Below are 16,318 nucleotides of genomic sequence, written 5' to 3'. Positions count from 1 at the left end.
TTCAGTCTGTGTAGTACAAAGTACGTACAATGCAGATAATTACTTTGCATACACTTAAATCTTATGTTGCAGGTATGCATGGACGTTCTGGAGTTTGAACCCACTCCTTTCCAGTAAAAGCCCTACGGAGCAGAGTTTTCAATCTGTTCTACAAATGCAGCAGGTCATTTCCCTTCATGTAAAGCGCAGTTTTGTACAGCCAGTGGATCAGATGCCCCCGGCCAAACTCCAACAAAGTCCATAGTAGGCCATGTACGGGAGTTCCAGCTCCCCGTACAGCTTTTGCACAGCCAGCGTTGGAGCCTTGTGTGTTTAAAAACTGTCTCCAGCTCTGCCATGTGGAAAGAGCACTGTGAATAGCATTTCCCAAGAGTGCCACACCTGCCCTTGTCCAGGCAGTTAGTCGCTGGGATGTGAAATAACCTCCTCTGACACTAAGGAACCTCACCAACAGAACTGCTTGTGCATAGAGTAATGCAGAGAGATTTTCAGTGAGCCAGACAAAATAAACCACCTCTTCTGGAGCGAGAATTACAACCGTATTTTCCTCATGAAATTAGTGGGCTAGTAATTCACTATCTGAGGTCCATCATAGGAGTTGTGTCCAGCTAGATGGAGCTAGTTTGACCCCCAGCAATATGGCCATTACCACGTTTCATGCATCTATGGCAGTAATAAGGATAAAATGACCTCATTAAGTGCATGCACATGCTTAAATCGTTTTTTGTTATTTAGTGTCCGAGCTCACTTGAATCTCTGGTTCACTGAGTTGCACCTCAACCTATGCATGTAAGGATACATTTTTAACTGACACCGTTCTATAGCTAATCACTCCATTCGCAATCTTAAAGACATGTACTGTACCTTAACCTGTGTACGTAAGGGCTCACTACTCAAGATCACCTGCTAATTGTTAATCATTACGTTTCCAGTTTTGAACGTAGAGGCTTTAACTTTGTTTTTGTAGTCGCAAGCCTATCTTTACGGTGCAAAACAGGGCGGAAGCATGTTTGTCAAGTTGTATATTCATATGAGCGCATATCTTCCCTTCGTGGCGCCCATGCGAATAGAGCACTGATAATGACATCAAGTAACCATTGCATATTATATTCCTTCGATTTGCTCCAATTAGTTTTGATCTGTATCATGTTGCAGAAATTACTTCATGCATCCTAGTTTTTTTAGCATGGTGGAAATACCGCGAATTATGTAAGATTGTTGTACTTGTAATTTTTATTTTATTAGAGGTTGTTTTTATTTCATAAGAACCTGTTTGAGGTGTTAATTTTACTTTGATTATTTTGGTTCTACAGTACATTGGCACCACTGGCTTCATTTGTATATGACAGACAAGTTTTTTTAGACTTGATTTGTGCTCGTCACAGGTTGAAGTTACACGTAGTGCACTGCAGTATCTCTTTTGTTATTAGAAGACATGTAGTCCCATTGCAGCTTGTCAAATGTTTTTTGTATGTCTACAGAGAAGACCAGCGCCTTGGGGTACTGAGTCTCAGACGTTTTGTCAGGAATATGGAGCAGTTGCCGTATATTGAGTGAGATGTTGCTCTTTAGGTTGAACCTGTTTTGCTCTTGGTGTATCAGGGCTGCAAGGTGGGGTTGGAGGCTGGTTGCCAGTATCTTACTAAGGATCTAATAATCTAAATTGAGCCGTGACTGGGGGACGATACGCTGATATATTTAAATGCGGTACAAAAGGGGGTGGTGATGGACGGAACATCTGAACCAATCAAACACTCACACCCAGTCAACAGATCTGGGTTTAATCCATCACCATTCTTTAGCCCACTCTGCCACCCCAGTTCAGACATGGCCATATGCAAATCAGTCTGACCCTGTGCCTCATGGGAACAGTCCAGCCCAAACTGCCAAGCCATGTCTTCCCTGTACCGGAAACAAGCATCCTGGGACCGGTTTCTGGCATTACAGCCATCTTCAGCCAGGCTTGCTTAAATCCAGTGGCAAAGTGAGCAAGGGACTCACGTCTGAGCATACCCTGCCAACTTATGGCAAACAAAGTGGTACAAAAGGGGGTGGTGATGGACGGAGCATCTGAACCAATCAAACACTCACACCCAGTCAACAGATCTGGGTTTAATCCATCACCGTTCTTTAGCCCACTCTGCCACCCCAGTTCAGACATGGCCATAAGCAAATCAGTCTGACCCTGTGCCTCATGGGAACAGACCAGCCCGATTTGCCAAGCCATACCTTCCCTTGACCGGAAACAAGCTTCCTAGGACCGGTTTCTGGCATATTAAGGGCGGCACCCAAAGTTTGGGGAATTAAAACTATAACTACGAGGGCCTCCCTGGCTGTGTCCGGGAGGCATCCAAAGTTGAACGTGCTGGCATACATCGCAGCAAGCTTCGGGGCCAGCAGGGAGGCATACATTTGGTAAAATTCGGCCTGCTACAATCCAGTTCCTAATTAGCAGCTCTGATCTCCGGCTCTACAATGGGGAGCCCCCAATGCCTTCTGCTCCTGAGCCGGTAACTGTGGCAGTTGGCCTGGCTAGAAATGTATTTGGTGTGCTCTGGGACTGTGTTGCCAGCGCTATACAGGTCCCTATAGTCATCTGTGAACACTGCATGCTTTTCAGATTGGGAAAAATACTTGATTTCCCATCAGGTCATTTATTTGCATAAAGGGGCACTCCCTGTCATCGAGTCAGGTAAGCCAGACCAGTAGCTGTGCACCCTGCCCTCCCTCTGCATGTGTGGTATAAAGGTATTCCTGCCAGTTTAGAGAGTGGAGTTTACCTTGCATCTTCGAATGTCTCTTATGTTCCTCCTTCAGGGTATGCCAGGCTTCTGGTCAAGTCGTGCCCTCTGTTTTCCAGGCGCTTGAAGTTCTCTTCCACCGTGGACAGTTCCTACCATAGCGAGCTTTACACTCCGACCGACTAAGTGAGGCAGTGCCCTTGAACAATCACTTTAAAGGCATTCCATTCAACATTAGGTTTGGAGGCTGTATGTGTATTCACAACGTAGTACTCCATGATCACATCAGCTAAAGGGTACCTGAACGCCAGTTGATTTAGATAGTTTGGTAGGAATCTCCAACTAGGTATAGGAGCTATGTGGCATCCCCAGTACATACAAGGAGATGGACGGAGCGCTGAAACTTTTCAGACATTAACCCCCCTCACAGATCTGGGTTGAATCCATCATCGTTCTTTAGTTCACTTTGCCACCCCAGTTCAGACCTAGCTAGATGCAAATCAGTCTTCCCTGGACCGGAAACAAGCATCCCGGGGCTGGTTTCAGGCTAACAGCCCTCATCAGCCAGGCTAGCTTAAATCCAGTGGCAAAGTGAGCAAGGGGCCCACGTCTGGCCATAGCCTGCCAACTTAGGGCGAACAAAGCAAACAGGGTTTACCTACCTGTAAGGGATTACTTTCAGACAGTGTTCGACTCGGGTGTTTAGCGGAATTAACCTATACTGCGAGCCCCGCAGATCATGGCGTCCAGCCGGAAGTGCAAGTCATGCACCAGGGAATAGAAAAATTTCTCTTGCAGTCCTGAACGGAGTCTGTGCCCCTCGGCCCTCCTAGTTCAATGTTCCTGCCAGTCTCAAAGGCACTGTGCTAATCTCATTGCAGGGTAATCTGCTTGGATGGGGGGGTGGATTTGTCACATATGGATCTCATATTCATAACACAGTTCTAGTTGCCCCAGAGCAGCATTGGTATGTCAAGGTTTTGCAATAGGAGTTGGGTCAGCCTGGCTTAATACTGCGCCTGACCCACATTGGAGTTGTAAATGCTGCCAATCAAAATCCGAAGCCCATTGAGCCTCCGCTCTATTAGCCCATAGCTTTATATGTGTCTGTAGGGCTTCTAACAGTGTCCCTAACTTGACCTATACCAACACCTCCTTAGAGAAAGCAGAATAAAGGGTCGCATAGATCTGTCCCCTCCATCTTTTTTGCACTTTAAAAATTTAGGGTCCCGTCAGGTGGGTCTCCTGTAGGAGAGCTAAGTCTACATTTCTTCGCTTCAGATAGAATAGGATTTTATATTGCTTACGGACAGCCCCTATTCCCAGAACATTCCATGTAAGGAAAGTATAGCACATTGACCCCTTAGTCATGATGAATTTAAAGAGGTTCGCCGCATCACCCCTCTTTCCTCTCTCAAAAAGAGCAGCACAGCTATGCACGCACACTGAGCAAGAGTAATAAAACTGTTCCCAACTTCATGCCCCAGGTCAGAGTCTCAACAGTGCTCTGGCCACAACTAGAAATCAAACAGTTGAAAAACCCATACTCCCAATGCCAGCATATTGTGTGAGAGTTTCCAAAGAGGGGTGGTCACCGTGTTATTCTTACATTCTCCTTCGTCTTCCATCCCTTTCATTTCTAGATTCAGTAACGTTACTGGTGTATTTCTGATAGAATCTCAGTCCAGGTCTGTAGGATTCCAACCAGTTCCACGTTGCAGGTGGGTCACTAAAGAACAATGTTTTGTCCCCATCATGACTTTAAGGTGGGCAGGGAACAGCCGCATGAATTGAATTCCAGCCTTTCGCCTCTCGCTTTCCACAGCAAGCAGTGAGGTAGGTTGTTGTTGAACCAGCATAATGTAGACCGGAAAGGCAGCTACCAAGGCATGGCCTATGCGAAATTTGCATGCGTCTCGATTCCTTTTCAGGATCTGATTTCTGTCCAGGTAATACAGCAACCCGGACAAACCTAGGAGAGGAGGTGCCCTAGGTGGCAGCGGCGGCCTCGTCGGGACTTTGTGTGCCCTCCTCAGGGCAAAGAGTGGTAAAAGTCCCCAGGGTGCCACCTCCCTCTTCAACTAGGCCTTGAGGAAAGCCACCATGGCCGCCCCTTGCGCTCTCCCTGGAAGTCCAACTATCCACACATTATTGCGACTACTGCGACCTTCTGCATTCTCTGCCCGCCAATCCAGGAGTTCCACTTGGAGCAGGTGGTCTGTCACCTTAGCCTGCACGCCCTTGACTGTGTGGCCTACCTCCCTGAGACTCTGTGTTATGTTTTACCTTGTCTGCTAATTTACAGTGGTCATCGCGGAGTATGCCCAGATCTATTAAGATCGTATCTTTTTTTCTCTTCAGAACATCCCGGGTAGCATTCACGGCTTCCGATCTGATTTGTCCAGTGTACTGGGCTGCTGTTGTAGCGCCACCCCAGCCCGCTAAAGAAGTCCTGGGGCACTTGCTCACTGCATTCTCCCTGCCCGCTTTGGTGTGCCCCATGGCACTCTTCTGTCTCCCTCTTGGTCTTCATTACTGCTATCCACAGGAGCAGGGGTGTAGATTCTATTTATGCAGTAGTGTGGCTGTGTATCCCACATTAGGGGAACACTGTTCCACCAAAGGGGTAGGTGGCATCTACTACCAAATTTTCCACTGAGTAGAGTGTCCCAGCCCCATACCTGATGCACCTCCGCAGCACGCCACCTCACAGCCCCAGTATACACTCACCAGGCAGAGCCTCCCCTTTACCAAGCCTAGATCTCCTGGGAGGCTCTGATCCCCTCCTTAGCAGCAGTGTTAAACCAGTGCAATGCTCTCAGACGCCCAGCCTGGTATGCGGCTTCTCCCTATGCTCACTGCAGGTGAACTTCGTCAGTCCAGTGCGGCGCAGTCCCATACAGAGCGCCCATCAGCCACTTAGTCCGTTGCTGGTATGTGTCATCAAAGGAATACAAGGGGGGACAACTCTGTGGGGGAAGAGTCTCTTCACGCACAGCAAACTTTCTCCCCCACTTATCGCTGCACTCCAAGGCGCCTCACCAGCAGTCCTGTTTGTCTTCGGGCAATCCCCTAGCATGCCCAGCACCTCTGCCAGCACTTTTATACTTCTTGGGGGGAGGGAAGGAGTCCAGCAGTCCCCTGATTCTGAATCCCCAGGGGACCACACAGCAGCATTACCACAGGGTCGAGGACTCCGTCTTCCATGCACCTCGGCCTCACCCAAGCAAGGTCACTCCTTGCTGATGACCGCCATCTTGAGTGATGCGCCACAGCCGGCAGTAAGCCGTCTGTACGGGCCTCCACACGTCCCTCCGGTCGCTTTGCGGGTGCCTGACTGGAATCCCGCCTCTGCTTTTAGTACGGACAACTCTGGGCTCCGAAAAGGCAGAGCCATTTTCATTTGCGGCTGGCTACACCCCCATGCATAACATAGTTGTATGTTTAAACTTCCTCTTCTTTTCCCATATTAGTTATAAAATATAAGTCGTTGCTTATAAATATTGAGAAAGGTCCTATGGTGGAGCGCTTAAAAAGTACTTGCAGTGTTAGTTCTTCTGTTGTATGTGTTGTGAACAAAAACAGGTTAGAGGAAATCTGTTCTGGTTAAAGTCCTCTCAAGTTCTTCAGTTAGAATGACATTGTAATGTGAACTACTTGAACGTGATGAATGCCATTCTCGTGAGAAAAAAAATTCTCAACGTATTCGCCTCCTTTTGTGTATTTTTATTATGTCCGTTATTTAAATCACTTTCTTGTGCCTCACTCCTAATTCCTTTTTTGCAGTGTAGGGTTCGGGTGGTGGGGGAGAGACTCCTTCTGTTCTTCATGGTTTCCTCTGACCCATCTTTTTACACATCTTTATTACTCCTCCCTCCCTAAGCTTACAACCCTCCCTCTTATAATATTTCCGCAATACCTCCCTCCCATTTTCCTCTCGTGTCACTACGCACTTTATTCATCCCTCCTACCTGTAATATCGCTCTTTCTCTCATTTGACAACTCACTTCTGTTTCCTTCTTAGTTTTTCTTTGTTCCAGTCTAATTCAACACACTAATAAAAAAGCAGACTGCAACATGTATTTTGTTTGCCTAATCCCCCTTTTTTCCTGTTTGTTTATTTTATTAACTTAAACACAATAGTCTTCTTCTGCTGAATAATTTAGGAATTCTAAGTGTTTTAGAATAGTTTTAATTTCTAGATTCAGTAACGTTACTGGTGTATTTTGTATCGAATCTCATCCAGCCCCCCATGCCCCCCCCCCCCCCCCCCCAAATTCCATTTTTAAACTTTTTTCTTTTTGTAAGTAGCCAAAATTGAGATTAGCTTTCCTGTGGCCCTGAAACTAGTACCCTTGATTCTGGATTTTACTACTTCGAGAAATATGCCATCTTCAGTAAGCGGCCACCTCGGAGGAGGAAACCATGATCTTGGGTTCAGAAAACAATTGAGATGCTTCATCTGATTTAGCTGAAATATAAACTGTCATTGCGATGCATTCTGTCATTTGTATGCAGCTGGATGGCCTCGAGTTGAGGGTAGCGACCTTGCTGTTTTAGTACATGTTTAATAACTTTACAAAAATGGGGCATGAAAAAAAGAAAACGGCACAAGTCTGTTATGAGTTTTTGTGGCGTAATTATGCATTTGCTATTCTAAAAAATAAAGTGAGAAAGGCATTTGTTATTTAGAATTTGAAAGTAGAAGTTTCTCTCCATGTGTTCCAGTTCCAGCCACTTGGAGATGGAGGTTTTGGTTTTCAAGTAAGTAACTGCTTCTCCAGCTCTGGTTCCAGCCGGACTCTCCCTTGCATTTAAAGTTCTTTAAGGGATGTAGAAAGCTCCTGCCTTGTTTCCAGTGTGACTCTACATGCTTGAAACTTGCTTAGTTAGTGTCTGTGAATCTTTGTGGCTGTGAAACCTGATAGACTCTATATGTAAGAATGTTCCTCTGTGCAGGTCCTCAGTGTGGGTACCCATTGGCCACTGTCCCTCTTAGATGTCCCAGGTTTGGAGTACCCAAACATTAGTACTTCATGTGGGTCCCCAATGTTGTGTTGCTTCATCTCTTGCAGGTTTCTTTTTTTTGCTTCCTCTAAACTGGTTTTCCCTTTCTCTGCTTGCTACAGGTCATGTGAAGAGAAAGATCCTCGTACTCGATTTAGATGAGACGTTGATACACTCCCATCATGATGGTGTCTTGCGACCGACAGTGCGGCCTGGGACGCCGCCTGATTTTATTCTAAAGGTTAGAAATGACGGTGAGGAAAGGGGTCTGTGCCTATGAGGGGCATTGCTCAGGCCACGAGTGCTCCTCTTTCTAAAAACTTCACCTGGGATGTAGTCTATGCCGCTACTGAAATGATGTACTGCTGCAGTATGGATGAAAGGATTCACATTCCATTGCTGAAGTTGGATGACTGGGTGGTGCCTGCTGCCCTGCTGGAATTATGGTCCCCCACTGTGTGATGCTGAGCCGATTAGCAGTAGCTTGTATCTTTTGAAAATGTTCCAGACAACCAGCATGTCTCTGGTCTTCTTGCTCTCCCTCCCCAAGAAACTGAGTAATGGAAAACTACCAGTGCTTGACCCTACATCATACCCCTCACTGAACGCACGCTTGTTCTTCTGTTAGCAGATCACACAAGTACTCAGAAACAATCATACTGCATGCCAGATTGCCACATTCAGACTTTCACATGCCTTTCAGAATACAGTACAGTCTCTTTAAGAGCAGATTTTTCCCTTCCCGCCTCAACCACACCGAAACATGTTGACCTTCCATGAGGTGCTTTGGACGAGTAACCAATTCACCTAACCACCACAGTTTCTTTTAACAATATCCCTCTCCTAACCAATAAACCATTTATACAAGATCGGAGAAAAACTGACATCTTCAGACAGCTCACGTGACAAAAACCTCTAACTGTAGTAAGAGGGAGAACAAATAAACTCCATTTTCCGAGCAGCAATTAGTAAAAAGACAAACTGACATTTGACCTCTTTCCTTGAACAGACTGCAAATGTATCAAGATAAAAACAAGATTTGATGGCATCTTTATTGCTCATTCACTTTCTGAATGAAGAGAACACCTGTTCCTATCCAGCTTACGTTCACTCGCCAGAACTGACTAGTAGGTTTTAAAAATAGCTCAACCTGATAAAATCTGGCTCGCAATTGCGATTGGGCGAGTAGATTTTTGGAGGCCTTTTTCCACTCTTTCCTAAATAAACACTGTTACAGGGAACTCCTACCCCAGTCAAGAAAGGGTGATGGCATTCCCAAAGCTGCTGTCTCTTTTTCAGATGCAACTTTCCTCTCACATTAAGATTGTAATGAGACTGTTGGGGATAATGTCTTCAAGAATTGCAACAATATTGCATTCAAGATTGCGCATACAACCTGTGCAGGAGAGTCTAGGGAGGGAAAGGTCACAAACTGATGTCACTGGGGAGATCTAGTTTTGGTACAGGCAAGGATTTAGCACACTTTTCTATGGTGGCACAACAAGGACTCTGGTATGTATTTCCTAGATCCATACCCAGATCTCCTCTTGGATTGATTATGCACCAAAATAATTCATTTTCGCTCTGGGTCCAGCAGTTTCATGCTTCGATGGGTCATCACTGGTCCCTGCTGAGACTACTGCTGGTACTCTTCTTTCATGGTGCATTGTTTAAGCACACAGATTTGACTGATAGAACAGGGCCTACAACATGGCACATCTCTTTGTTACTTTACTAGTTTTAGCATGGAGACAGTTAGTCATGTGACAAACCTCATAAGCTGACAGTGTGTGGTGTTTATGCGCTGTCATGAGGCCTGTCATTGGTTTTTCTGGCTTCAAGTCGAAGGATCTTGAGATAAGTATTGATGCCTTCTTTAATATGCACACATCCCCCGATTATGGCACTGGGCGTTTCACCTCTGATAGCTGCTTCAAGGGTGCTGGTGGCTACTGGTTGCTCACAGCACCATCCAACTTTCAATGGCTATTATGTTACAGTGAATCAGATAGCATTGGGAAACCATACGTGTATTTGTATAAACTGGGTCCTTTTAAGATTTTTTTTAAAAGCTGAATATGTCTTCCTGAAAGGAAAGCTCTCTTCATTCTTCCTTAATCATTTGTTTTTAACCAAAGCTATCTGAATTTTGTTTAACAAAACAAGATCGAGATGAGCTGGTCTGTACCCCAATTTTAAGGAAATCTCTTCATCCACATAATGGGAAAATTAAATGCCTGCCAACTACCAGACTTCTGAGATGGACAATCAGACTGGTTGGCTTAGAGACCATGCAGTTTTGAACTCAATCTATGAAGATTACTTTCATTCCTGTTTCACTTATTAAAAAAGCACAATAAGAAGCAACCGCCATTAAATTATTTTTAACGTTTATTTGTCGAGTTAAAATAAAATGTGCTTGGCATATGTTTAAAAAGTTTTCACTTGTAAAATATTTTGGAATCCCACACGTAGGTAGAGATTGTTCATCAGGGTGAGAGAGACCTGCCCAGATATTTCTCAGTGTAGCCAAAATGCAAATTCATCTGGTTCAGAATGTTTCTTTTACAAGATAAAATGGATGCTGGAGTACCTTTGTGTGTAACTGTCAAAGAATTTAGCCTTCGCTATGTAGAAGTTGTTCATATGCGTTTTCTTAGCACAATGAGTTGAGGAGTGCTGTGGAAGGATTTGATCTCCATCTCCTCTCGATGGACTACAGTGATTCTTCTCTCCCTATTGAATCCTGGTGAAAACCATCTGCCTTACCTTTTTGGCTGCTGCTTCTTGAGGGTCAGTGAGGCATTAACATTTCTAATATTAGAAATAGTGTTTTGCTAGTGGGTCGTGTTGACATTTATCTTTATCACTGCTGAAGTAAGAACGTAGGTTGTTTTAAGGACAAAGACATTTAGATAATCGTTCTGGATATTGCAACCCCAAATGGATCCTTTTTTTAGGTTGACCCTGTTTTTCATTTTATCGACCATAGCACTGACGGAGATTTGCATATAGTCAATCATTCTAAATGTATCTCCTTGATGGTGATCTGAGTTTGAAGTAATAAGCTCTGTGCACCTGGTTGGATTCAAACTGCAACCTTCGTAGAAGTCACTTGGATTCCCACTGGACAGAAGTCTCACCATCATGGAAGACACTGCCAAACAAAAGAAATGCAGGCTGGTAACTACCTTCTCTACTAAAGAAAGTGAAATAATTTCCCCCTACAAAGCGACTGCCAACTACCGACTCCAGAACTGCTGCTCAGGCACTTATTCTCTAGCATTTGAATGGTGGCAACACACTGCTACATGGTCTCAGACTCTACTGTGTTATCCCCCTGACACTGACACTGTCCGACTAGAGGCAAAGAAGAGAAGAAAGGGAGGGGTAGTTGGGGTGGGGGGGGCAATAGTCCTTCGTCTATGTACCCAGGACCTGGAGCAACATCCCTGCTTCTGTCACAACTACCCCATTCCTACTTTAATTTAGGAAGCAACTGAAGATGCACAACCTTTAAAAAAACAGTATCGCAAACAGTCTAGCCCTGCTCCCAGATTACAGCCAGTGCTTAATATGAGCCGATGGTTGCAGGTGGGGCCTTCCTGCACTCGTTTTTGATTACTGACACTTATTGTTCCTCAACAGACATCAACCCAGAGCAAGAGAGAGGAAAGCAATTAAGAGTTGGAAGGGAGAAAGAGGGGAAAAAATAGAGAAACAGTTACGAAGGGAGACCGAGATGAAAAAAAAACTGGAAAATATTAGATAAAGATTTAGACCGTGTTTAGCAGTGGATTATACAGGCATGCAGTTGTTTTAAGACTATGTAGTCTTGGTATCCAGCACCGTGGCATTCAATAGCACCAGTAGTGGTCTTCGGAGCAAAGGTTTGCCCCCTGCTTCCCCCCAAGCCCCCACTCCCGCTTAAATTATTCTTTAAAAAAATAAAGCACAGAACCCAGATACATCTCCAATCACATAGTGACTGTAACTTTGCAACTGCTATCTTTTGGCTAAATTCCCGCTAAACAAATACCACATACTAATAAGTATAGATTTTAGTTGTCTGGACTTGGAACATTGCCATGTCAATTACATTTTCTGAAGGAAAGCCTTTAAACTAGAGAAGTGTGGCTCAATGGTTAGAGCGGCAGACCCTGATGCAGAGGTCTAGCCCGAGACCAGGGTTCAATTCCCGCCTCGACGGGTCTTGGGCTCAATTTCCTCGGACCTGATAATTCTAGACTCGGTGCCTATTCTAATCAGGGGTCCCACTCTGCAACTCTGGGCAATATCTTGCTTAATCTCCTCAACGGCCCCAACAGCGCTAGGATGCCTGGCTGCACCTTGGGGGTGCCCAGGAGTGGGCGCCTCACAGGGAAAAGCCAGGAAGGGTTCCACAGCGTTATTCGTACAAGCGTCGGAGAGACCCCATGTGGGGTGATTCGGGCGCTATACATGTACTACAACATTTACATTTTACTAATAAGTATAGATTTTAGTTGTCTGGAGTTGGAACATTGCCATGTCAATTACTTTTTTTGAAGGAAAGCCTTTAAACTGAGGTGTCGCAGGGTCCGTGTAATCTCCCTGATACAGGGTCAAATTTCCAAAATATGTTATTGTTGGAGATAGACAGTTGTCTGGTTAAAGTGTTGTTCAATTAATAGTTTCTGAAAAGTAGTAGATGGACCATAAGTGAAGATTTTCTTTCTGTCAACCACACGGTATTAGAAAGCTGGATGAACTGAGACTTCAGGTGGGTGCTTTCAAGAGAATTTTGTTGATCAGGGCTAACCGGACTCCTGGTTTCTGCTCATTGTTTGTACTTGTGATTGATGAACCTGTGGACAGCAGGAGCTCCATAACGTGTTACGGGGAATTTGTTAAACCATGTTGTGGTAAGGATTAGTTCTCGTGTTGCACTGTTAAATGTTATGTGTTAGCATTTCAAGGGTGAATTTCACATCTTGACACAGGTGAGATTAGTGGGCCTGTGAAACTTTGATACGGCTGTAAGGACTAACGGCACTATAGCCCAGTCATTTGCAGGTACGGTTTTGAAAGTAGATGCTTGGGATGAGGAAAATAGGTTGCAGGGGGCCAAGCTTTATGAGCATGAAACAACGGATAGGGACAGATGGTTTGACTATTTGTGAGTGAGCTAAGAAAAGAAGGGGGGTGTACATTTTGTTTTCCACAGATGATGGTTTGGTAGCAGTGGGACCACTAATTCCCACTCCCAGTAACCGTCTCCTGCCTTGGTTCATTGAGGTGATTTGTCTGATTGAACGTTAGCTGGGAATGAGCTAGATATAGGTGATGTTTTAGGTGTCTGTTTCTCCAATTGTTTGGAAAGCTGGAAGATCTCGGACTTCAGGTGGGTGCTTTCAAGAGTAATGTTTGCCAGTGTTTACCTTCTTGCTCTTTGCTAATTTAGACTTTAAGACGGGCAGACTTTTCATCAGGTTTATGAGTTTAGTGGATATCGATTGTGTTAAGATGTCTTTTATAGTAGGTCAAATTGGGATTGATGGGGACCAGTAATTTCCCTTTTGGTTTCTATTTAGGAGTGTCATGCCCGGAAAAATAAGAGGTGAAGTCAGCCAGGGAACCAGGTTTTCCTGGGTTAGGTGGAGTTTGTTCACAGGAAGTGTAGTCATTTGGCAGATATGAATCTTTTCAGGTGTTGGGGTGGCATAGTAGTACTTGTTGTAACAGTGTTAAGGAAGGACCTTTTCATGACCCATTTCTCTATGGGAGGCTGAGCAACTGTGGGGGGAAGTATTTTGGGTATTTTACCTGCTAGTTAGTAGTGTACTATGATGGTGACTAAGGACTTCATTTAGAATTTGCCAGGCAGCGTCTTCTGTCACAGACATGGCAGATGTCCCATCCCCATATAACAAGGACATTAGAGCCCCTGGCACTTGTAATGCCGCGACGGGTCATCCACCATGTTTTTGACAGATTCCCTGTCTGCCAAGCTTTAAATGAGGCTCTTTGTCTGGTGATCCAGGTTGATGAGAGTACTAATGGTAATGAGTGTATCATTCAACAGAGAGATGAGCGTGGGCTCGTAGGAATCTTGTACTTTGATTTTAGAAGAGCACAAAGTGGCTCAAATAGACTCCTTGTCATCCTTCAGATAGATAGGACACAGGTTGAGCTGGGTTGCCAGTGATAGTGAGCTTGTGATAATCACAATGGATTTTCCTGCAGCAGGTGTTCAGCCATGCATGGTTGTCAGTGGTGTTGAGGAGTACGTCAGCCCCAAGAGAGCCATTCCTGGTGATGACCCAGCGTTGGGCCTCTGAGTGTATGCTTTCACTGGGTCATGTTTCAAGGTTTGTAGCGGTTATTGGATTGGTCGGGTTGGTGGGTTTGAGAGGGTTTCCCATCTGCACGAATCTTCTAAATATAAGAAACCGATATTGTGGCAGTATGTTGGTGCAAAAAACATTGCAATCTGTTGTTCATGTAGTACAAACAGGCTGTCAAAGTGGGAGTATAAAAAATATCATAATCCAAATGTAGCATGAATAGGCAGCTAGCTACCTCTTATAGAGGCAGGTGGGCAGTAAAGCTGTTGAGGTCGGATGGATAAATGATGTTGTTTAAAAACATGTAGGCTGCAATGCCCCAAATGCATACTATGGGGAAGATGATATGAAATGTTTCCGAGCATTCGGAGGTGTGCATAGAAAAATGATTTCCCCAGGAGTTCATCAATAATTCAAATGCATCTAATAAACTGTTCTAGTCCAATAAGTAATAAAATATTATATTGCTGATGAGGTGTGAGTCAGACATTTTAGGATTGTGCGGAGCTAGTTATTTTGGTGGTGGCACTGAGGGAATGCTTGGCCAGTAATCATAGCAGAAAGCATATTTCTTAGAACACCTGTGGGAGAAAAATACTTTGAGTGATGCATGTAACTGCATCAGGTTCACCTGGCATCAGTATGTAGGTGCCAACCAATGGGGAAATATAGGTATGGATTAATTGGTGCAGATAATGGGCGCTAGGCTGAAGATCTTAAACAGTTGGATTATGATGCTAAAGTAGAGTGACTAGAGCATAGGACAAAAACTGATTTCCCAAAGCTGAAGGAAAATATGTTAAATGAACAGATGAGGAAAAGCCGGCACTTATATGCCGACACTTAGTTAAGTGCGAAATTGAGATTTGGGGGGAAAGGGTGGCCTAGGCTGGCCCTGATGGCTGACGTTAGCAGGTTTTGCAAAGTACACCCTTCCAGTCATCAGCGGTTGGAAGCCAGTTTTCCTCCTGGGGGCTATGGAAGCGAAGCTAAAGTAAGAATGGGAGGCGTCAGTGGTGCTTGTGCCAGCTTTTGGTTCAAATCGAGTAACCAGCACATTTCTGTGAGCCTGGGAACATAGAAGTAGACTGCATGCACACTGATGCGCTCCTCCACTGTTGTATTAAACCAGATCTTGACAATCTTGACACTTCTTTAATAACAAAAAATACCATAATTCCTTCGCTTGACTTATCGAATTATTCTGAAACATGTTTATATTGTAAGGGATACCAACTCAAGAGAACCTAAATTACTGGTAACTAATCTCTTCTCAAAGTCAAGTTAGTCTGCTCTGCAATAAGCCAAAATTCTCACATCTATCACCAATTGTGGGAGAGTTTGAAAGCTGGGGGATTGAGAGGGGTGACAGAGGTCAACCTCACGCTCTGATTGTCACTGACAGTCCTTGTTTTTCACCAGCTGTCCAGGCAGATTTCCACAAATTTAACAAGTCTAATGCAAGACTAGTTAGTAGCAATTTAACATTCATGAAACTAGGTTTAAAAGTTACATGTAATGAACTCACTTAGGGCCTTATTATCTGTGTTTCTATGTTGATGAGTGTTGGCATTCTGTGCCTCTGAGTTTATGTAAAATTATTGTCTTCCCTCTCTCTGTATTTGCACAATGTCTCAGTTTTTCGTTTTCAAAATCTGGTCACCCTGCCTCTGTAGGAATGTACCGTCTTGCATCTTAAACAGATTCTGATACTGCTTTCCTAAAAATATATATCTCTCTTTCTACAGGTTGTCATAGACAAACACCCTGTCCGTTTTTTTGTACATAAAAGGCCGCATGTGGATTTCTTTATAGAAGTGGTAAGAACTCCTTGTTCTTTCTATGTTTGAGAAGATGGTGTGGCTGGAGGGGGGGGCTCACCGTCAGGATATGCAATTGTTTTACATGCCTATAAGTCTCAAAGTAAGTGTTTCCTGAACAATGTTCCAAGTGTTTGGATGCTGTATCATGGAATGGAAGACTTGGTACGTGTGATTCTATGATATAGTAATAGCCACGGTACCTTAATGGTGGGTCATGTGCGACACAAAGAACACCATGAAGACACAAGTGCTAATCTGTTGTGGGAGTACTTAGCATGCATGCACTTTTGTTATACCTTATACATGCATGTCAGCAGCTGGCCAGGAACATGTCATGCGTGGAAGTGAAGAAGTGATTTTGGGCAAGGTACTTAATAGGCCTGGTTTTAGCCTGGTTTTAGCCAGGATTTCAAATGTCGTA

At 44.4% G+C, this 16,318-nt stretch overlaps 1 protein-coding gene across 2 annotated transcripts in view; it reads left to right on the top strand.

The window, feature by feature from the left end:
- Positions 1-16,318, top strand: part of CTDNEP1 (CTD nuclear envelope phosphatase 1) — a 76,360-nt gene that overhangs the window by 34,459 nt on the left and 25,583 nt on the right. For both annotated transcript variants that reach the window (XM_078668588.1, XM_078668589.1), the window contains exons 3-4: positions 7,871-7,989; positions 15,823-15,894. In XM_078668588.1, the coding sequence (XP_078524714.1) occupies positions 7,871-7,989; positions 15,823-15,894 (191 nt within the window). The remainder of the gene's footprint in view (positions 1-7,870; positions 7,990-15,822; positions 15,895-16,318) is intronic.

Source organism: Lissotriton helveticus, chromosome 12 (genome assembly GCF_964261635.1).
Source record: "Lissotriton helveticus chromosome 12, aLisHel1.1, whole genome shotgun sequence".
In the NCBI taxonomy this organism is placed as follows: Eukaryota; Metazoa; Chordata; class Amphibia; order Caudata; family Salamandridae; genus Lissotriton; species Lissotriton helveticus.
This window is presented reverse-complemented; position numbering and strand designations above follow the sequence as displayed.